The 20,810-nt window shown below is 60.4% G+C and overlaps 1 protein-coding gene across 3 annotated transcripts in view; it reads left to right on the forward strand.

Moving 5' to 3' along the window:
• Positions 1 to 20,580, forward strand: part of NUP210 (nucleoporin 210) — a 106,348-nt gene extending 85,768 nt beyond the window's left edge. For 2 of the 3 annotated variants that reach the window (XM_059940470.1, XM_059940471.1), the window contains 13 exons: positions 1,088 to 1,246; positions 3,923 to 4,014; positions 5,600 to 5,774; positions 7,139 to 7,314; positions 9,246 to 9,466; positions 10,662 to 10,798; positions 13,216 to 13,339; positions 14,270 to 14,416; positions 16,033 to 16,283; positions 17,380 to 17,596; positions 17,806 to 17,901; positions 17,983 to 18,066; positions 19,249 to 20,580. In XM_059940470.1, the coding sequence (XP_059796453.1) occupies positions 1,088 to 1,246; positions 3,923 to 4,014; positions 5,600 to 5,774; positions 7,139 to 7,314; positions 9,246 to 9,466; positions 10,662 to 10,798; positions 13,216 to 13,339; positions 14,270 to 14,416; positions 16,033 to 16,283; positions 17,380 to 17,596; positions 17,806 to 17,901; positions 17,983 to 18,066; positions 19,249 to 19,349 (1,980 nt within the window). In that variant the 3' untranslated portion in view covers positions 19,350 to 20,580. Of the gene's footprint in view, positions 1 to 1,087; positions 1,247 to 3,922; positions 4,015 to 5,599; positions 5,775 to 7,138; positions 7,315 to 9,245; positions 9,467 to 10,661; positions 10,799 to 13,215; positions 13,340 to 14,269; positions 14,417 to 16,032; positions 16,284 to 17,379; positions 17,597 to 17,805; positions 17,902 to 17,982; positions 18,067 to 19,248 lie in introns of those variants that run through there. The other variant, XM_059940472.1, reaches the window with a different exon arrangement.
• Positions 20,581 to 20,810: the final 230 nt, after the last annotated feature.

Raw genomic sequence — 20,810 nt, forward strand, 5'->3', positions numbered from 1 at the left:
GCCCTCTCGCGGCTCCCCGACTCCTCCCAGGGCTGCGGCCACACTGTCCCTCCCCGGTGTCCCTCCCGGCCTCTCAGTCTTGCTCGTGTCCAGGAACCCGGCCGCCCAGCTCCCCCCTCGCGGTTCCCAGGACAGTCCGCAGCCTTTTCATTTTAAGCACATTCTTGCCGACCAGCCGCGCTGCACAGGGGCTTAGTGACCCGCTAGCGGAAGGCAGCAAAAACGACAGCCTGGTGGGGACATCACAGAAGTTCCAGAACGTCTCGGGGTCCTGGTCGGGGTCCCCAGTCTGTAGCTTCTGACCCCCTTTCCGAGATGACGCCTGGCAGCCCTGGGGTTTTCTCCAGGTTTATCCCAGGACCCCACCCCTCTCCCCTTAGGCCTCCCTAGGGGGTCCACGGCCCCTCCCTAAGTCTCAGTGGGAGAGAACATGCTGCCCCCATTTGTATGAGCTGGAGCCCATGCGTGAGGAGGGGGGACGCGCCCGGGGTCGCCCAGCCAGTGGGCTATGGGCCGGGTGCCGGCCCTGGTGACTACAGGCTGCCACCCCGGGTGGGCCTTGGTCACCCAGGACCCGAGTGGGGTTGGTGCTGGGGGTTTCTTCTTGTCTTATCTGTGGACGGGGGGGAGGGGGCCGGGCATGGGATGGGGGTCTCCTGGAGGCTGCCTGAAGCTCATCTAGTGCAGGACGAGGGCCTCCCCCCGACCCTTTGGGACCAGAGTCCTGTCCCCAGACTGTTCCCATGGTACTGGGACGTGTGACTTTTTCACAGATAGCCCACGACGGGGGCTCTGGGGGGGAACACCCCAAGTCCAACATCTTCTTGGTGCTTCGCCTGACCCCCCGCACAGTCAAGGCTCTGAGAAGTCCTGTGTGAGAACGCGGGTTGGCCTAGCCTCTTCCACAGGCCCCTGTGAACAACGTGAATCGCAGCACTCGTGCTGGGGTGGCCACGGGCTGCAGCCCCCAGTTAGCAGGCCCTGGCGGGGCGGGAAGGCAGCAGGGTGAGAGCAGGCAGGCAGTGCGGGGAGTCTGGGGCTCCCGTCCGGCTCTGCCCTTTGGGGACACTTTTGACATCTGTCGCAGGCATCGCTCCGGCTGCCGTCGCAGTACAACTTTGCCATGAACGTGCACGGCCGGGTGAAGGGCCGCACCGGGCTGAGGGTGGTGGTCAAGGCCCTGGACCCCACAGCCGGGCAGCTGCTGGGCCTCGCCAAAGAGCTCTCTGATGAGATCCAAATCCAGGTAAAGGACAGGTGGGCAGAAGCCACCGTTAGCGGGAGAGCAAAGGCCAACCCAGCAGCCCTGCTCCTCCCAGGGGCCATGTGGGCACATGTCAGGGGGCTGGGGCTGGGGGTATGAGGTACTGTGGGAGCCCGAGATGGGGTGACCCAGGGCTTCACAGAGGGGGGGGACGTTTCAGGATGGGGGGGCCTGGCATGTGCACAGGGCTGAAGGTCTGAAGTAGCTTGATGTGCTCCCAGAATAGCAGATAATTCAGAGCTCAGAGTCTGGGGTGCCTTCTGGGGGGAAAAGCCTGGAAAATTGTCTGAGCCGGGCATTCATTTAGTTGTCTGTATATTTCACAAACCCGAGGTGTGCTTAGCAGAGGCAGACACACTCCCCCACTTCCCAGGCCGGCTCCCACAAAGCCTACGGGGCAGGGGCTGCAGGCGTGGCTGCCCTAGATGCGCCCGCAGCCCCGGGGGTGAAGTGCCCCCGCGGGTCCCAGGGAGCAGGCGGCAGAGGGTCCTGAAAGGCCTCGAGGGATGTGCCCTGGAAGTCAGAGGGTGCGACCCATCGTTCACTGATGGAAACCGAGCCTCAGGACGGGAGGCGGCCTGCTCAGAGCCCCTCGAGGGGGCACCCGGCAGGACTCGGACCAGGCAGGACCAGAGCCCAGCCACCCCTGTCCAGCCCAGGGCTCGACCCACGTCTCTCTCTACCACCCCTGCCCCCTCTGGGCCCCTCTGTAAAAACAACGAAGAGCATTTTTAGCTTCAGGGACCCCATCCTGCTAATCTGGGACTCAGTAATGTCTGGGTTCCCCTAAATTGCAAAGAAAAACTGATAGCAGCCCCTAAGTATCATGAGAAAAGAAATGGGTTCAAGCTCCCTCTTCAGGAAGGAGCAAACCATTTCTAAACCAGGCACATACCTCATTAGGGGCAAAGAAGCAGATTTCAAAGAGAGAAACGCCTGTCTGCCAACCCCTTTCACCCCTGCCTGCACATGCACACACAGGCACACACACAAACACAGACACATACACAAACACACAGATACAGACACGCACACATACACACACACACATAGACACATACGCACAGACAAATACACACATAGAAACACACAAATACTTGCTCTTCCTAGCTGAAAACAAAACGAAGCAAGTTCTGACACCTATCCTGAAATTAAAGACAGGGCTTTGCAGCTGCCAAATTCTGTGACCTCAGTCAGGTCATCTAACATCTCTGCGCCTCGGTGTCCCTGGCTGACAGCAGATGGGTTTTGAGTACATCGGAAACTTAGAGACGCTGGATCCAGCCCACAGAGGTGTTTCATTTGGCTCATTCAGTGCTTTGAAACAATTTTTATTTGTTGCCAACATTTAAAAATAGGAAGATTTTGTCTACAAGCCCAGTATGAATACATGGCATGATGCCACACGGCAAAACCAGCAAGAGATAAGGGCCAGCCTCCCATTGATAGAGAGGTGCCCCCCAGTATCACAGGCCCCCCCAGCCCCTGTCGTCTCCCTGGCACCGAGGCTGTTCCCCGTGGTGCTGGCAATGGTGCTTTTCTGCCGGTCACATAACAGGAGAGGAAGGTCCCCCTTGTACCTTCATCTCCATCTCAAGAGGGACCACAGAGGTCCATGCCTAAGAAAAGTGGGAAGGGATCTGTCTGTCCATGTATTTCCTGCGAGATACGGAATCAGTGAGGCAGCTTCACTCTGGATGCCGCCTGCCTGGCGAGAGTGCTCACGTGACTCCAGAACCCGGTCTGGCTCCCAAGGCCGTGCCCCGTGCCCTGTTAGGAAGCACTGCCACTCCACGGTGTCGCACGCATCCCCCAGCTCTGTGAGACAAGCGTGGCAAGGATCATTACTTCTAGACCCATTTTACAGATGAGGAAATCGAGGTTGAGTGTATGGTCAGGACATGGCAGTGCTCGGAGGGAGGGGAGTCAGGCCAGTCTCCTCTTGGAAAAGCATCCGTCAGTTCAGATGATTTTAGACACAGGCCCTTAGGAGCGTCCAGCTGGTCTGATCGGATCAGAAGCCAGCGGGGAGCCAAAGCTGTGCTTGGCATCTAGGCTCGGATGCCCTGAGGGTCCCTGGAGATAGGTGCCTGAAGGGTGCTGGGCGCGTCAGGCTGCGTGCCGAGAGGGGTCTGGAGCCCCCGGGAAGGGCTGCCTCCGTGGCAGGATTAGAGTCCATCCGACATCATCGGGTTTATCGGCTGCTGGCCTGAGGTCACCAGGCGCCCCGTGCCAGTTCTGTGCGGATCCTGCCGGAGCCTGGCAGGAGAGGGTGAGAGGCGGGGCTGAGGGAGTGCATCTGGGAGGGGCATGTAAGGAGCAGCGTGTGTCTCTGAGGCGAATTTAGAGCTTTCTCCAGGCTCAGCCCTGGCAGCATGACCGAGCAGGACCCTGGGCCCTGTCACTCTGCCGCCTCCCACACACATATGTCCCGAGAGCTCGGGGGCGGCCCGTGCTTGCGTGAAGCGGCCCCAGGGGCTTAACCAGCGCACCTGCTCCTCCTCATCGTGCCTTCGGCCTCTTAAAGCTCAGCCCTCGCCACCGCATCACCAGCTGCGTAACAGGTGCTGGCACCGGGCTCTCTCACCCCTGGGAGACAAGCAGACCCTGGACGTGGTTCCAGGGATCACAGGAAACAAAACTCACCCTCTCTTCCAGGTGTTTGAAAAGCTGCGGCTGCTGAACCCCGAAATAGAAGCAGAACACGTGTTAATGTCACCCAACTCATTTGTCAAGCTCCAGACAAACAGGTACGTCACTCAACGCGGCTTCGTCCAGGTTGCGAAGCTGTGCTCGCATCCGACGGCTCGTTTGCCAAAGTCGTCAGGAGCCGTGGGTGCCTCGGGCGAGCTGCACCTCCCTCCTGGTGTCGCGCTGGAAGCGGCTGCCACCTCTGCCCTCCTCCCCGTCACCGGGGACGTCCCCTGCCCGTCTGCAGCATCTCCCCGTGGGTCCCTCTTCTCCCTGTGGCCCAGAACCTCTCATGCTTTCTGCGGACATCCACTGCTTCAAAGGGGGAAAAGTGCCAGCTTGGAGGTGTTCAATTTCTCAAATGCCCCTGTGTCTTCAAGACTTGCTGTTCGGTGTAGTCTAGGAGCCGGGGCGTCACCTGGGGGCTCGTGAAAATGTGGATCTCGGCCCCTGCTGGGTGGTGGGGACATGCATGAACGCAGAGAAGCGGGGTTTTGAAGCCTGCCTGCAAACCTGCCTCCTGGCCGGCATTCTAAGACGATGCTTTGGGTAGTGATGCCTTGTGTGTGAACTGCGGGTGCAAAGTTGGGCATTGTAAGGACCACTGGAGAAACACACACACGTGGGGGACACGCAGCCAAAAGTGTCACCTCCCGGCTCCGTGCAGGGCTCTGGGTCAGAGGTGGGTGACAGCCGTGCCCTTGAGGAGTCCAGTGGGAAAGAGGGCAGTGTAGAGAGAAGGGCTGTAATGAAACGAGGTACAATGTTGAAGCCACAGCCCAAAGGAAGGCCTTCCATGCGAGGATTCAGGGAGGCACACCCCCAGTGGAGATGCTGGAGCTGGGACTTAAAGGATGCATAGGAGGTTAAGAGGCTGGGGTTGATGAGCGGGGAGAAATTTGAGGCAGAAGCAATGACATTTGCTTAAAGGCATCTGCAGAGGGTTTGTGGGGCGGCGGCACAGAGAGAGGGTGAGAGGGGGCCAGGCCTGGGAGGCTTTTCCTTCCTTTCTTTCCTTATAACATCAATGAATATGTAAAAGAGCATAAGATACTGCATAATTTGTCTCCTCCTCAGTGCATATTATCAGTAGTTTTCCAAACCACATTCTTAGCAAGTGGCCCGTTTTTATCCAGTTACTGGCCTTTGGAAATAGGACAGGGCAGGGCCATAACTCCCATTTCACAGTTGAGGAAGCCGAGGCCGAGAGAGGGGACACACGTGCCTAAAGATGCACAGTTGTTAGCGGGCTGTTGGGTCTGCCTTTGGGCTCCATCCGGCTCTAAGCCCCATCCTCTTCCCGCTGCACCAGGCTGCCTTATTTCAGCAAACTGAAGACAGTTTACCGTGGAAGGGTCTTTGACAGCAAGTATCTGTGCTGCTGATGGGACCCTCAGCTCCCGCATCCTTCCCTCCCACTGACCGGCTCGTGGAAGGTGCCGCTCTCCTTGGAACCCTTGGTTTTCCAAATTAGGTTTCCTGTTGGCAACTGATGAGCTGCAGCAGGCTGTGCACGGGGGCCTGGTGCACGGCGGGGCTGAGATTGGGCCTCTTCTCCCGGGAGCAGTGGGTCTCCCAAACCCCGGGCCCCTTGCTGTGACACTCCTGCTGTCTGTGAACACTGGTCTGGTTTGTTTTCCGAAGGGATGGCGCCGCCTCTCTGAGCTATCGTGTCCTGGACGGACCTGAGAAGGTTCCCATCGTGCACGTTGATGAGAAAGGCTTCCTGGTGTCGGGGTCCATAATCGGGACATCCACGGTTGAAGTGACTGCGCAAGAGGCTTTTGGGGCCAACCAGACCATCATCGTGGCTGTCAAGGTAGGATCACGTCCGCCTCCTTTTTGGAGTAATAAAATCAGCAGTACTGTTTTCCCCTCGCAGGTGTATAAGTGAATATACTCACCTTCCAGCCAAGAAATTGTCTGGAAGAGTTTATTAAAGGTCCTAGGTGAGAAGCTGCAGCATCTTCTGGGTGTCAGAGCCGAAGATCCTTGGAGATGATTGATGGCAATGACCTCGTCTCATAGATGGGGAAACTGAGGCCCAGAGAGGTCCATGGTTTTCTGGGACTGGCACTCAGGTGTCCTGACCAGTCAGCATTGAATGTGTGTGCTGGCTCTTGACCCAGAAGCCATTACGTTACAGACGGCACCTCGTAGGATGAGGTGACCCGCCTTACAGGCAAGGAGACCAAGACTCAGAGTGTCACACGGTAATTGAGAGTCAGGCTCTGGGTTCTAGCCCACGTCGGCCTGGCCCGGGTTGGTGTCCTCCAGTCCCAGCCAGCACTCCCGTGTCCCCTTGCCATTCTGTGCTCCTCAGAGACGGGACTTTCTCCTTGGGCGTCCCTGGGTCGGGTCCTGGGGTTTATCCTGAGCAGAGTTTTCTTTGCACAACTGATCCTCAGTGACAGAGAAAACACACGACCACTGTAATATTTAGATTTTGCTTGGGTCGTGGGCCTATTTCCTTATTAACATCTTTTAGTTTCAAGATGGGTGTCTAACAGGGAACCCTCCACCCTAGTTTTCGAGTAAGTGAAAGTGACTGACCACCCATCCTGTGTCAACAAATAGCGTTGAGCACCAGCTGTGTGCCGGTCACTGCACCGCTGACCTTCGTCAAAGAAATTGGGTGTTTTGGGGGCTGGCTTTTTGGCCAGGATGGATTTTACCTGGAGTCAGAGAACGAAGTCTGCTCTCTAAAGAGCTTGCGTTCTAGGGCTCCCCAAACCCATCATCCCCTCCTTTTCCCGTCTCCCCTTTAACTGGGGCACCTGCTCCTGGCAGCTCTGTAGCGTACGGAGGCCCCCAGGCAACGCTGCCTCTGCAGTCTGAGCAGGCATTGTTTCCACTTTAAATGCCTGGAGAGCCAGGTCCTCCAAAGAAGCTGAGCGGTCAAAGCCCAGAGGATATTTTTGCAACATGAATAATAATCTAATTTTTCACAGTCATGGCTTTTGACTCTTGTGGGTTGGGTTTCCTGAGAGCGAGGCCGGCCGCCGTGCAGGGGGGGGGGCCAACGTCGCGGGCTGGGCCGCTCTTTCCACGACCCCAAGTCGGTCCAGCCCCCATGCCTCCTGAGATGGGGACTGGCCAGGGGCAGGCGTCCGTCCTCGGGAGGGGGCTCTTCAGGGAGGTGTTCCTGGCACAGTTGTCACTGCACCTGCTCCCTGTCCCCAGGTGTCCCCTGTTTCCTACCTGAGGATCTCCATGAGCCCCGCCCTGCACACCCAGAACAAGGAGGCTCTGGCGGCCCTGCCCCTGGGAGTGACCGTGACTTTCACCGTCCACTTCCACGACAACTCCGGAGACGTCTTCCATGCTCACAACTCTGTCCTCAACTTTGCAACTAACAGGTAGAGGGTGGGCCCCCCTCGTTCCCCACATGAAGTCACGTCTCGATCAGACCCAGATCTGATTCACGCAGGTGACTGATGACCACGGGGAGAGGCCAGCGCCCCTGAGAGGAGAGTTTGTTACTCACGGTTCCCAAGAGCAGGGTGTGCGCCTTGCTCGCAGGGCCACGGGGGAAGCACCAGGCTCAGCCAGGCGTCAGGAGCAAGGGGAGGCGTGGCCGAGAGTCTTTATTACCAGAAGGCACGGAATCATTCAGCAGAGGTGTCCCCGGTGGGCAGGAAGCAAGACCCAGACGTTGGGGCTTGTGGTTGGAAGGTTTGTAATAAGATTTTGTGCAGCCGTGAAGGCTGGGCTGCAGGGGAGATGCGTACAGCCCTGGCCGCTGGCCTGGCCCTGTGGTCAGTGGACCCAGAGCACCAGTTATACCCGTTACCAGAGCTGGTCAGAGAAGTCACGCACCTTCCAACGCTCAGGCCCTTCTGCGTGCCGTCTCGCCGACTCCTCGCCGTCACCCATTTGTAGAGGCCCAGAGAGGTCAAGCCACTTGTCCAGGGCCACACAGCCAGGAAGTGGGGTTTGAATACCAGGTCCCATTGGGCTCCTAGGGCAGTTCTTTTTGGCTGACGCTTCTGAAATACAAATGCAGCCTCCGGCCTAATGTGAGGAGAGAGGGGGTGGTCTCCAGGAAAGAGAGCTGTGGCCTCAGGCTAGACCTGCCCACATGTCTGAGTCCACTGGAGCAGCGGTTCTCAAAGTGTGGTCCCCAGACCAGCATCATTACCACCGCCTGGGACACTTAGAAATGCACATTCTCAGGGCCCAACAATCTGGGCTGTAACAGTGCCTTCAGGTGATTCTAAGGGTTAGGAACCACTGTCCTGGGGGACGCAGACCAAGCTAAGAGCAGGAGAGGGGAGCCTCAGACCTAGGAGGAAGGAGTAGCGCTCCAGAGGGTCCTCTTTGAGCGCAGAAGTTCATGTCCCGGTGTTGGGGACCATTGCAGCTTGGGCTTCCCATGGGCCCTGGAGCAGATGTGTCCCCTGTGGCTGAACACCCCAGGGCCGGGCCCTGGGAGAGTGGGGTTTGGAGTTGGGCCCTGTTCAAGCCGGGCTCGGCCCTTTATGGGGCCCGTGAGCTTGGGCGGGTCACCCTTCCAGTCCGCTGTGTCCACACTGTCACGTGGAGAACGTGGCCTAGCCCCCGGGGCCACCAACTGAGGCTGTGGTCGCCAGGGCCTCTGGCATGCCATGGCGCTCTGTGCACGCAGCAGGGCATCTGCCGGTCTGGGGCTCAGGCTGCCCTGGAGGGAATGGAGCCCCATGTCCAGCTCCCCTGCTCCCCTGCAGAAGTCACACGGGCCTCTCTCCAAGAGAGCGGTCAGCGCTTGGGGGTGTGGGGACGGAGGCAACGGAGCAGAGACCCTGACCCTCCCCCTGCCCAGCCCAGCCGTCCCTCCGGCCCCGCGGGGGCTGCCGTCACTGAGTGCCCCCCGTGTGCCCTTGTGCCGGGTGCTGGCCTAAGCCCTCTCCAGCTGCTGACCGGGTTTGCTGCTCACGTCAAGCCTGTGACGTGGGTACATTGTCAGCCCCACTTGGCAGATGAGGAAGCGGGCAGGGGCGATGTCACTGGTCCCAGTAACATGGCAGAAGGCAGCCTGTGCCTCCCCAAGTGTCCTGGTTCCCTGCTGGGAAGGGATGGGAGCACGGGGTACATCACTTTCCTCTGGGGGGATGGTGACGCTGGCCATCCTGTCTGGGCTGTGGGTCCCCCCGCCCTACCCGGGTGGTGGGTGAATCCGGTCGGTGTGGCCTGCGGGTCCCTCACCCGGGTGACATCAGGGCGCAGTGGGCAGGTGCGGGGGCCCTTCGCTGGCTCCTCCCTCAGAGCTGGGGCCTCTCCCGAGACTGAGAGCCACGTCTCCCGTGCCCAGGGACGAGTTTGTGCAGATCGGGAAGGGCGCCACCAACAACACCTGCGTGGTCCGCGCAGTCAGCGTGGGCCTGACACTGCTCAGAGCGTGGGACGCGGCGCACGGCGGCCTCTCTGACTTCGTCCCGCTGCCTGTCCTGCAGGCCATCTCCCCCGAGCTGTCCGGAGCAGTGGTGGTGGGGGACGTCCTCTGTCTGGCCACGGTTCTGGTCAGCCTGGAAGGTACGAGAGATTCTGGCCGAGGGAACCATCTCTGTGGTTGGGAGGTGGGACGGGGCTCTCAGCCCGCTGTGACAGGTGTGCACGTGGAGCTTGGTGATGTTCTAGAGCGGGCATCGGAAAACTGCTGCCCCGGCCAGAGCCTCCTGCCATCTCTTTCTGCAACAGCCTGTTACTGGTGCTCGGCCACACCCCTCCATCTCCGTGTCATCAGTGGCCGTTTTCACGCTGCATCTGCTGGGCCGAGCGGTGGCATCAGAGACCCTCGGGCCCACACAGCCCCAAAGACTTACAATCTGGCGCTCTTCAGAGAAGCTTGCCCCCCCTGCCCTAAGGGTTTTCCACCCTTGTGGAAACCGTCTACCCCCATAGCCACGAGCCACGGGACCCTGGAAACGTGGCTGGTGCAGCTGAGGAACTGACTGTTCGGTGTTTTGTTTGGTTGTGGTTTTGGCCGCGCCGCACGGCACATGGGATCATAGTTGCCCTGGTCCCGCGCCCCCTGCTCTGGAAGTGCGGTGTCTTAACTGCTGGACCACCAGGGAAGTCCCTGACTGTTCGGTGTTGATGAGCTTCTTGGCGGGGCTGCTGCATTGGCAGGTGCCTCTAGGAGGGAACCTCAGCCAAGGAAGCCGCTAGGCGGTGGGGCGACTGTCCGCGCCACCCGTGCATCCACGAGCCTCACGTGCAATCATTTACCTAATTTTTTTCCTAATTGGCTCCCTTGTTTTAAACCTAATTAAACTCATTGTAAAAGGAAGTTACATGCTGCCTTTAAAGAAAAGCACATATTATTTGCCACAAATAGAATGTGGTTGTTGAATCCTTTCATTGCGTTTATCACGTGATGAGATTGGCTCTTCCCTGAGGACTGCTGTCTAGTGACAGCTCAGTGTCTGCCACCCGCCTTGTTTGTTCAAAGGCGAGTGCTGAGCAGGGTGGGCGGGCGGGGGCGGTGCAGTGGGGAGGCATGCAGTGGGCCGGCCCTGGGGGGCCAGCGCCCGGGTCATCCCAGGGCGGGAAATGACCAAGAGATTCCCAGCAGGGAGGCATTGTGGTCGCAGACAGGAGCCGAGCGGTGGGCAGTGGAGCGTGGGGCTGGGGGCGGGGAGGACACTGCCCAGGTGACCCAGGTGAGACGGGGCGGCTGGAGCGTCAGTCATGGGACAGAGGGGTCACATGCAGCTTCCCCTCCTAGGCGTCCCCGGGACCTGGAGCTCATCAGCCCGCAGCGTCCTCCATGTCGACCCCAAGACGGGTGTGGCCGTGGCCCGGGAAGCGGGATCTGTGACCGTTTACTACGAGCTCGCCGGGCACCTGAAGACCTACAAGGAGGTGGGGCTTTGGGGCCCACGTGGCCGAGCTTCTCGGGGTGGAACCCTCAGATTCCGTACTGACTGATTCCCGTTTGTTTAAGAAGGAAGCTCCAGCACCTCAGGAGGCAGGCGGATGGGGAGTCGTGAGCCTGGTGGGGGCAGGTTCCCCCTCCCAGGCTGCCGGCTCCCTTGTCCACAGTGGTGGGAGGACGGAGGCGGTCTCCTGGGGGTGATGCCCACGCCCTTCGGCTGAGCCCTGGGGGCAGGACTGTCTACGTGGGCGTCCCCTGGGAGTCGCGGCCATAGGTGGTCCCGCTTAGCGATTTGGCGTCACTGGCAAAGTTAAACTCCCCCAGCAAGTCACCTTTTGAGTCTTTCTGGAGGTGAACAGAACCGCTCTCTCTTCTGTTTATCTCCAGCCGAGAATGAATCAATGAGCAGAGTCTGGCTGCGTTCCACGCGTCTCATTTTTAGAGCAGCGTGTGCCCTGTGGAATCCAGCAGTTTAACCTAATAGCGGGTGTGTTTAGTGCTGTGACCCTGCGGTGCGGGCGAGCCCAGTGCAGATAGAGGCACCTTGAGACAAATAAAGCAGTGCCCCCCCGCCCCAAGAAGCCCCAGAGGGTGGTCGGGCAGGGCTGGGGGAGCTGGCAGAGGAGGGCACCGCACGGGAAAGGTGGGCAGGGTTCGAGAGCCAGCCCTGGGGCTGGAACCTGGGGTGTGTGGGAGCAGAGGATAGCTTTGCGATCAGATCACAACAGTGGTTAAGCTCTGGGGCCAGGCTGCCTGGGTTCAAATCCCAGCTGGGCCACTGAGAGGCTGTGTGACCTTGGGTAAGTTACTTGACCTCTCTGTGCCTGTTTTCTTACTGGTAAAATGGGGCTAACATTGTTGTGTGGATTAAATGAATCATTAATGTGTGTGAAGCCCTTAGAATGGTACTCGGCACAGAGCATGTGCTCCGTGGGTATGAGCTGCTGCTGCTGCTGTTAGGGGTAAAGATGTTGAAACTGACGCCAGACACAGTAGGGATTCATCAGAGATTTTTTTAAGGCAAAGAGTTCTATAGATCAGAAGTATGTTTGGAAAGATTGCCTGGTGCCTGGCTGAGTCTAAGAGCCTGAGGGAGGGGGCATAGCTGCAGGGTGGCAGCTGGGAGACAGAGGATGGGCCCTCACTGGCACCCCTGGGGAGACCGAAACTAAGGGTGGGTTTGGAGAGACTCAGGAGGGAGGGTCATCAGAGCTTGGTGACCGTTTGGAAGCGGGGCTTGGGAGAGGGAGGCCTTACGGATGAGTCTCCAGGTCTGGCTGGGGCGACGAGGGGGAAGATGGCCCTTTGCAGAGAGGGGAGCACAGATGGAGGCGCCAGTGTTGGGGGAGGATGATGGGGAGTTTGAGGTGGTTGTAGCTCCTCCAGGTGGGGCTGGTGGTGACGCAGCTGGGCCGGTGTGTCTGGAGCTGCAGGGCCCAAAGCTGCAGACTGCGGAGGGTGGGGGAGGGTGGGGTGCCTGCAGCACAGACATGGGTCTGAAGCCCTGGGGGTGGCGGAAACACGCAGGGCCTACCGGAGCAGGAGGGAGCGGGGTCAAGCCTGGGGCCCTCTGCCAGGTGTGGAGGAGGACGGGGCAGGAGACTGCAGAGCAGAAGTCAGGAGCAGAGAAGACAGGGGCGCAGGTGACTGCGGTCAGTCTGGAGGGTGATGGGCCAGCCCTCCAGCTCAGCGTCGGCCACGGCTGCGGGGTCTGCGGGAGCTTGGGGAGGAGTGAGACCCCGTCCCTGCTCTCGAGGGGCTCACGTGCTGGTGGAAGCAGGCCCGTGGGGGGCAGGAAGTGCTCGGCGCCTGCCCAGAGCCGGAGTTGGCCTTCCACCGGGAGGCGGTGGCCCGGAGCTGGGCCTGCAGGGCGGAGTGTTGGCCCTGCAGGAGGGTGGAAGGGGTACCTGGCCTAGGAAGGCTCGTCCTGCCTCAGGAGGGTGCTCAGTGGTTAGATGGGAGGGGTGAGCCGGGAGATAACTTGGGGAGATGAGCCTCGGCCGCCACCACCGGGCCGTGTGGGTCTGCCTTTTGGTCAGGCTGATTTATTCTGAATAAATGGCAGTGAAGTAAAGTGGATCCTTCTCTCTTTGCTGAAAGATTTAGTAACCCAGTTGATGTACAGAGACGCAATCATAACTGTCAGGGGAACCAAAGGCTGCAGCCCACCTCGACTGCTGCTTGCATTCAGGCCTGGCGTCGCCCTGCCCCGCTGCTGGGGCAGCCGGCTCCGGGGAAAGTCAGGCCAGCCTGGGGTCTAGTCCAGCTCTGCCCCGTCCGAGCAGGTCACGTAGCCCCGGGGCCTCAGTCCTGTCCCCTGTACCGCGGGAAGGGCAGTAGCTGCGTCCCAGGCGGTGGGCCTGCACGGTCAGCGCTCAAGGGCCTGCCTCGGCTTCCCCCCCAGATAGTGGTCAGCGTCCCACAGAGGATCGTGGCCCGGTACACCCGCCCCATCCAGACCGGCTTCCAGGAGGTTGCGGCCTCCAAAGTGATGGTCACCGTGGGAGACCGGAGCGCTAACCTGAGAGGTAAGGAGTGAGGGGTCGGGTGTCCCGCGTGGGCCCTGCCAGGCTAGGGGCCTCGGGCCCTTCTGATGGGCTTTTGCTGCTCTTCCTACTCAAACTCACTGACTCCGAGGAGGGCATTTAGCCCCCGCTGGCCCGCCCCTTCCAGCTGTTTAGAAATTCGAGTCCTCCACAGGCAGAAGCAGTGAAGGGATCTTCCTGAAAGCCCAGTGCCGCGAAACTGCCTGTTTCTGGGCTGGAGATGCAACGTCAGCCCGAGGGCACCCAAGTAGATAAAGCCACCATTCATCCCAGAAAATGTGGCTTAGCAGGCCTCGCCGCTGATTTTGATTTTCATAATTACCTCTCCCAAGTCATGCATAGAACGTTCGACCTCATCCCCTGCCCGTGACAGCCCTGGACAGCAGCTGCCAGAAATAAATGCATCAATACAGGCTGTTTTTTAAAAACCACTTAACTGGTAGAATTCAATACCGCTGTCGTCGTTCTGATGCACCTCTGCTGCCTCGTGGTCGCCTCTCTCCCTGCTCCAGTGCAAGTGGACAGCACGGTGCCGTTGCCCGAACAATGCACAGGGTATTAGTGGGGAACTAGTGCCCCCTTGATGTCCAGGGATAAATTGCCCGTTTTCCCTGCTGACAGGAGCAGACGACATGCACCAGCGGGCTTGACCCACTGCCGTGCCCCTGGATGCGGGCTCTGAAAAAATGCTGAAATTGCCCATGCTTCAGGATGCCCCCGTTCCCGCATAATGAGTAATTTGTCCTCAGCTTTTATAAGCTGCGGCATCATCAGGAGCAATGTGGGCACGGGTCCGGTTCTCGGGCCAGCCAGCCTCCACGTGGCCTGCTCGCGTGTCCTCGTGCTGGGGCTCTGCAGGTGGGGGCCTCGGGGGCCTGGGTGCGCGGCCTTCTCACCCCCTCCCGTCCCCAGGTGAGTGCTCCCCCAGCCAGGTGGAGAGCATCGCAGCCCTGCACCCAGAATCCCTCCTCGGCTGCCAGCTACAGTTCAAGCAAGACATCTTCGACTTCCCAGCCCGTGAGGTTTTCACCGTAGAACCGGAGTTTGACGCTGCCCTGGGTGAGTCTGCGGGGTTTGGAAGTGCACACTGACCTGCATGGCGGGTTTGCCTGCGGTTCATTTGGCTCACGATGGCCGTCTGTCCAGGGGGCGGTATCTGTCAGGAGCCCAGCCTGGGGACCGATGCCGTCACCCCGGCCTGTGGTTCCCTGCGGCCGCCGGCAGGGGTTGGCATTCCCAGCTGCTCTCAGCAGCCACCTACACCTGGCGGAAAGGACTCGGTTCAGAGTTGGGAACCTGGTTCCAGGCCATTCCTGCTTTTCTTGGTTCAGAGCCTGCAGGCGAGGAGGCTGCGTCCCTCGTGAGATGGGAAGGGCGGTGCCCTGCTCTGCTGGCACGGCGGGGCTCTGAGAGGGATGGAAGGGCCTTTATTCAACCGGCAGTCGAGGGCGTGGGCGTCTCTGGAGTGTAACCGCTCCACGGAACTGGTAACCAGAGCCGTGGAACTGGCAGCCGGCGCCACGGGCTAGAGCGGCGTGCTGGCCGAGTGGAGTGACCTGAGTGTCGCCAGGTCACTCTAAGAGGAGGGCCACCCCTCACAGGGTGCCGTGAGCGCTCAGGACAGTCCCTGGGATGGGCTTGCACGGTGCCCAGCTCACGCACGTGCCGAGACGCCGAGTCCCGTGCTCAAGCAACGAGGCTGTCAGTGGTGTCGTGAGAGGGTCTGGGGATGACCATTGGGCATGTTGCTCAGTTCTTTCTAAGAATCCGCTGCCACCAGCCTGCGGCTCCCAGGGGCCAGGCGAGGCCCTCCTCTCCCGGGTTCACTCTGCGTCTCTGTCCCTCCGGCAGCAGCACAAAAGCATCCTTAGCACCCAGGCTGCCGTGTGGGATACAGGCGGTGTATCCTGAGGGCACACTGTGTGCAAGACCCGAGCTCGGGGCTTAGCGCACAGTAGGCACTTGGTGGTCCCGGGCTCCGTGGATTCACCAGCACAGCCCCGCAAGGGCTGCAGTGTTACCCCCACTTGACAAGGGAAACAGAGTCAGCAAGGAAGCCGACTCACCTGGGGGCTCCTGGCTGGTGGTGGGGAGAGAGGAGGAATGGAAAGGACTCACCTAGAGGCACCTGGCTGGTGTGGGAGCACGGGAGGGACCCCAACCCAGGTATCCTGATCCCTGGGTCTGGAGCTTTCCAAGGCACCACTCAACAGTGTTCATTCAGCTCTTTTACCTACTGTGGGTCAGGCATGGACCCTGAATAGTCCCAACCAGGCCTCCACAGAACCTCCTGCCGCACCTGGGGCGTCAGCGGTACTGGGGCTCAGCCCCACTCCCGTACGGCCAGTGTTGGGTCGTGGTATCTGTTCACCATTCCCTCACCCCTGTTCTGAGCCAGGCTGGCCGGGCCCTGAAATGCAGAGCTGGACCAGGCACTCCTGCCCCGGGGGAATCCGTGAACAGAGGGTTCTGAGACAGAGAGGGGGAGAGCTGGTCACAGAAAGGGTGTCCAAGATGGGCGGGGGCACTGAAGAGGGACTTCCCGGGAGGCCCCCGGAGGAGGGCATGCCTCACCCGGGCTCTGCAGGATGAATAGGAGTCCTGCAGGGAGCAGGATTAGCATCAGGGCCTAGGTGGAGAGGAGACGAGGTGGAATAACGCCCTTGTCTCCACAGGCCGGTACCTCTGCTCGGTGACAATGCTGAGGCTTACAGACAAGCAGCTGAGGCACCTGAGCCTGAAGAGGACAGCACTGCTGGTCACCCCCTCCCTCCCAGGCAGCCACTTCTCCGGAGAGCAGGTCGGGGCCGAGGTGCCCTTCAGCCCAGGCCTTTACACCGACCAGGCTGAAATCCTTTTGAGCAACCACTACACCAGCTCCGAGGTCAAGGTCTTTGGTGCCATGGAAGTTCTGGAGAACCTGGAGGTGAGTGGTGACCAGGCAGGAGCCAAGGCCTCAGAGGGGACCAAGAGGCAGGGAGGACCAGCTGGGGTGTGGAAATCCTGGACCACCTCTCTTTCAAATTAAAATTTTTAAGGAAATTCCCTGGTGGTCCAGTGGTTAGGACTCCGCACTTTCACTGCTGAGGGCACTCTTTCAGTCCCTGGTCGGGGAACTGAGATCCTGCAAGCTGCATGGCGCAAAATTAAAAAACCAAAAAATTTTAAAAATTAAGTCCCTTTACCCTTTTCCCCGTAGCACTGCTGCTGTCTGTCGGCCCGTATAATCGTGTGAATGGTCGTGATTGCTCCCGGTCTTCCCCAGCTGGAAGTGCCGTATGGGGGGAGGCGCTGAGTGCAGGGCCCGCCTGACACATGGCATCCGCTCAGCGAACGTGTCACGTGTCCATGAATGGATTCAGGGCAGGAGGGCACGCTGACGAGGGGCAGGAAGAAAAGCTCTAACCTCTAACCTATCGCTGATCCACTGACGCCGCACACCTGGGGACGATGGTGTCCCCATCTCTGGGCCTGGGTTTCCCCGTCCGTTGAGTGGCGGTGCAGGACACCGGTCCTGCGGCCCGGCAGGCTGGGAGGGGGTCGGGGTGATGTGCGAAGGGCTCGCTGGTGTCTCCGCCGGCTCCTTCTCTGGTCTCGCTGCGGCAAATGTAGCTGCATGTCCTCACGGTGACACAGGGATGAAGTCACTATTGGTGGTGGCGCACCTGCTGGGCCCCAGGCTGCGCTGCTGGCCACGGGCCACAGACAGAGCTCCTGGCTGCTCCCTTGGGAAGCTGGAGTTTGGTGATCGCTCACGCAGTGCAGCATTTTTTTTAAGGAGCTCTTGATTAGAATTCCGTGATATTGATTTGTCCTTCCCCTGAAAATGCCCCAGCATAGACAGCGTGCTCCCCTGAGTTTGCGGATTGCACGCCTGGCAGTTAGAAGTGCCCAGGCCTCCTCACCTGCCTGGGAAGCGGGAACTGGCAGGGTCCCCGCCATCGGCCCGCGGGCCCAGGAGGGCAGCTCGCGTGTGTCAGGCAGACGTGGGCTGTGCCCCTCAGCCCTGACGTCTCTCCCAGGTGAAGTCAGGGTCCCCGGCCGTGCTGGCCTTCGCGAAGGAGAAGTCTCTGGGGCTGCCCAGCTTCGTCACCTACACAGTCGGCATCTCGGACCCCACGGCCGGCAGCCAGGGGCCTCTGTCCACCACCCTGACCTTCTCCAGCCCCACCACTAACCAGGCCATCACCATCCCCGTCACCGTGGCCTTCGTGATGGATCGCCGGGGACCTGGTGCTCGTGAGTTACGGGACGGGACACCCGCTGGGAGGGACCTGGCAGAAGGGACGGGCGGAGTGGTCCAGCTGGGAGTGGAACCGGGGGTCTGAAGGCTGCAGGAGCAGAAATGCAGTATGTGTCTCTCACCCGGGGCCCCTCACCTTCTGAGCACGCACACGACGTGAGGGGCTCCGCGGACAGTCTGGTAACTCTCTTTCCTTGGACCACAGACGGCGCCGGCCTCTTCCAGCACATCCTGGACTCTTACCAGGTCATGTTCTTCACGCTGTTTGCCCTGCTGGCCGGGACCGCGGTCACGATCATAGGTGAGGCGGGCGTGCCGTGTCCCCACCCCCCGATTGCTCCCCTGTCCCCACCCCCACCCTAACCACCCGTGCGTCTCGCAGCCTACCACGCGGTCTGCACGCCCCGGGAGCCCGCCACGCCACCGGCCCTCTCGCCACGAGCCAGCCCTCGGCACAGCCCACACTGTGAGTGGCCACCCTGTGGAGCGGGCGGAGGGGGAGGATCCCCAGGTCTCAGAAGGCCTGGCCCTGGGCATGAGCTGCAGCTGGGGTGTGAGGCCCAGAGGGCAGGCCTGGGAGCTGGTGGGGGAACGGGAGCCGGCGGATGCGGGTCCCGGAGGGGCTGGTGCCAGGGTGCCCTGTCTCTGCGGGTGTGCGTGGGGGGCCGGGGTCCCACCCGCTGGGGCTACCGCGAAGGGCTCTCAGCCAGGGCTGGACGGGCTGACTCAGAGATGAGGGTTCTGGGAGGTCCCGGCGAGGTGCTTCTCAGATGGAGAAGCATTGCTGGACTCATTGCTGTTAATGGTCCCCCTGCCTCTGGTGGTCCTGAAGCCCTGGTGACCCTGCAAACCCCAGGGGGCTCCTCTCTCTGTGGGTGGTATCCCCTGAGGCTGTGCAGTGCCCAACCTGCACAGCTGTACATGGCAGCCCTGGGTCTCCGGATTCCCATTCAAGGGTTCTCTCCCCTCCACAAGGAATCCTTGAGGGGGTGTCTACTGCCCTATGGGGGCATGGCCTGGCTTCAAGGGCTCTGTGAGTTTTTTGAAAGAGGACACAACTGTGTATATAGACTGGTGTTCCTGGGGTAACAAGATCCTACATGCATCCTGGACCCCTAGAATCACAGCCTTCTCTCAGGCCTGCGACGCCCAGGGGAAGCCGTGGACTGCTCGGCAGCTCGCTTCCCCACGTCGACTCCGGTTCATCATCCAGCTGTCCTTGCAGTGGGCGCTCGCCTTGCTAACTGTGTCCCCCAGCACACCCCTCCCTGGTTTGTTGGAGCCACGCCGGGGGCTTCGCGTTGCCTCCTGAGCGCTCCAGACCCTTCACACACGTTGGAGTCTGTTTGTGCAGCTTTCTCTGCCCAGATGGACAGGCCCGCTCCCCGTGTGCCCCGTGGACGGGACGCGGCCGTGGGATCCGGGGACCTGGCAGGCCGTGTGCGCCGGGAGGTCAGGGTCACGGTCCAGGCCGCTGCGTGCGCAGCTCAGCGGGCCCCTGTGGGCCTCGTGCGCTGGCCTGGGAGCCGGGGGCGTAGCTAGGCAGCAGCCCCTCGGAGCCGTTGTCTGGCATAGGCCCTGCGGGGTGTGAGGAACGTAGAGGTCTCCCTTTGGCTCCTTGCTCACCGGGGCTCTCTTCCCGCCCTAGATGTTCCTGCCTCATCGCCAACGCCTTTCAACGCGCTGCTTCCTGCTCGCAGAGCCAGCCCTCCCTCGGGGCTGTGGAGCCGGGTGTACCCCTCCCACTAGTCAGCAGGGCCAGGACCCCCGTGCCTCCACCACCCCGGGGCCGGGCCTGCTGGGTCCAGCCTGGAGCAAGCCCGGCCGCCGCCGCCCCTCTTCCTGTAACTGTAGTTTAGGCCACGCTCACGAGCTTGTTCTTATAAGTAGGAGTATAAGTTTGTTGTCTAGGGGTTTTTGTTGTTGTTGTCTTGTTCTACTGAGAGTCTTGCAAAGGCAGAGACCTTGGCTCATTCCTCAACCTGGTTGTCTGGGGTTTCGGGACGACGTACACTTTGGTTTTTTAGTTTCTTGGTCTCTAAAATCGCTCCCTTCTCAGGACCTGGAGCCGGTGGGCGTCTGTGGAGAAGGGGTCCGTAGATGCTGTGACAGCAGTGGTCTCAGGGAAAGGACTTTTTATTGGATTTTTTACTTGTGTTGGTTCTTCTCTCTATGGAAACTGGACTTTTCCTCTCGTCGGGCTGCTGCTGGGATATGATTGCAGCGAACAGACATGAGTGACCGGGGCCGCCCCGTCCCTGCACAAGGAGCCTCAGGACTGGGGCCAGGGCGCCCGGCTCAGCCTCGGGGGCGCCTGAGACGCCAGGGAACTGGGAGCTGGGCCTCCTGCCCCCCTCGGGCCACTGTGAGTGGATGGCCATCCTCTGTGGTGCTTTGTTTCCCGAGCGGTGTACTTGGCCTCGGCCCCGGGGGGTCCGGCTCATCCTCTCTGTCCTGGCTTCGCTATCAGCACAGGGACTTCGGAATGGGAGCTGGGAAATGTCCTTGGCCTGGAGACAGGGACTTTCCTTGTGTTGCGCTGTTCCGCCCACGCACAGACCCGTGTTCTCTGTCCCTCCCTCTGTACAAAGCACCTCGCAGATCTGAGCCTCTGCCGCCCCTCGGGACGGCCTCCCTCCAGGCAGCTCCCAGGACGGGCCGGGGAGGGGGCGACTCGGAAAACGCCCTCCTTCCCAGCCCTCGTCCACACAGCAGCTGAGACCTCCAGGACGCGGCCCCTCCTGAGGTCGGGGTGCCGTGCCGCCCCCAAGAAGGCCCGGAGCCCGGCAGGCGTGGACCCCGAGCTGCACACGTGAATCCGCCTCAGCCCTTTGGGACTGGGCCGCGCGATTTATTTTTTTAAAGCTGGAGACAGGAAGAATTGTGCCTTGCATATTACTTGAGCTCAAACTGGCAACTTGGATGTAAATAGGCGCATTTCTACTTGGTTTATTTAATAAAGCTCTATATAATTTCTTAAGATGAGCGTGATTGTTGCCGGAATCACAGGCGTCCTGCCCAGAAGTGACCCAGGCCTGGTGACATTGCTTGCCGTTGTGTGCATTTGGGGAGCAGGTCTGTCCTGCCAGCCTCTCTTCTCTGGCTGGACAGCCCAGCCTCCCTCCCACCCCTGAGGGACCGGCAGGCAACCAGGGCAGGTGGCCGTGGTGTCTGCCCACAGCTGCCTGCTCAAGGCCCCCAGACAGGCCT

This window comes from Balaenoptera ricei, chromosome 11 (genome assembly GCF_028023285.1).
Source record: "Balaenoptera ricei isolate mBalRic1 chromosome 11, mBalRic1.hap2, whole genome shotgun sequence".
Lineage (NCBI taxonomy): Eukaryota > Metazoa > Chordata > Mammalia > Artiodactyla > Balaenopteridae > Balaenoptera > Balaenoptera ricei.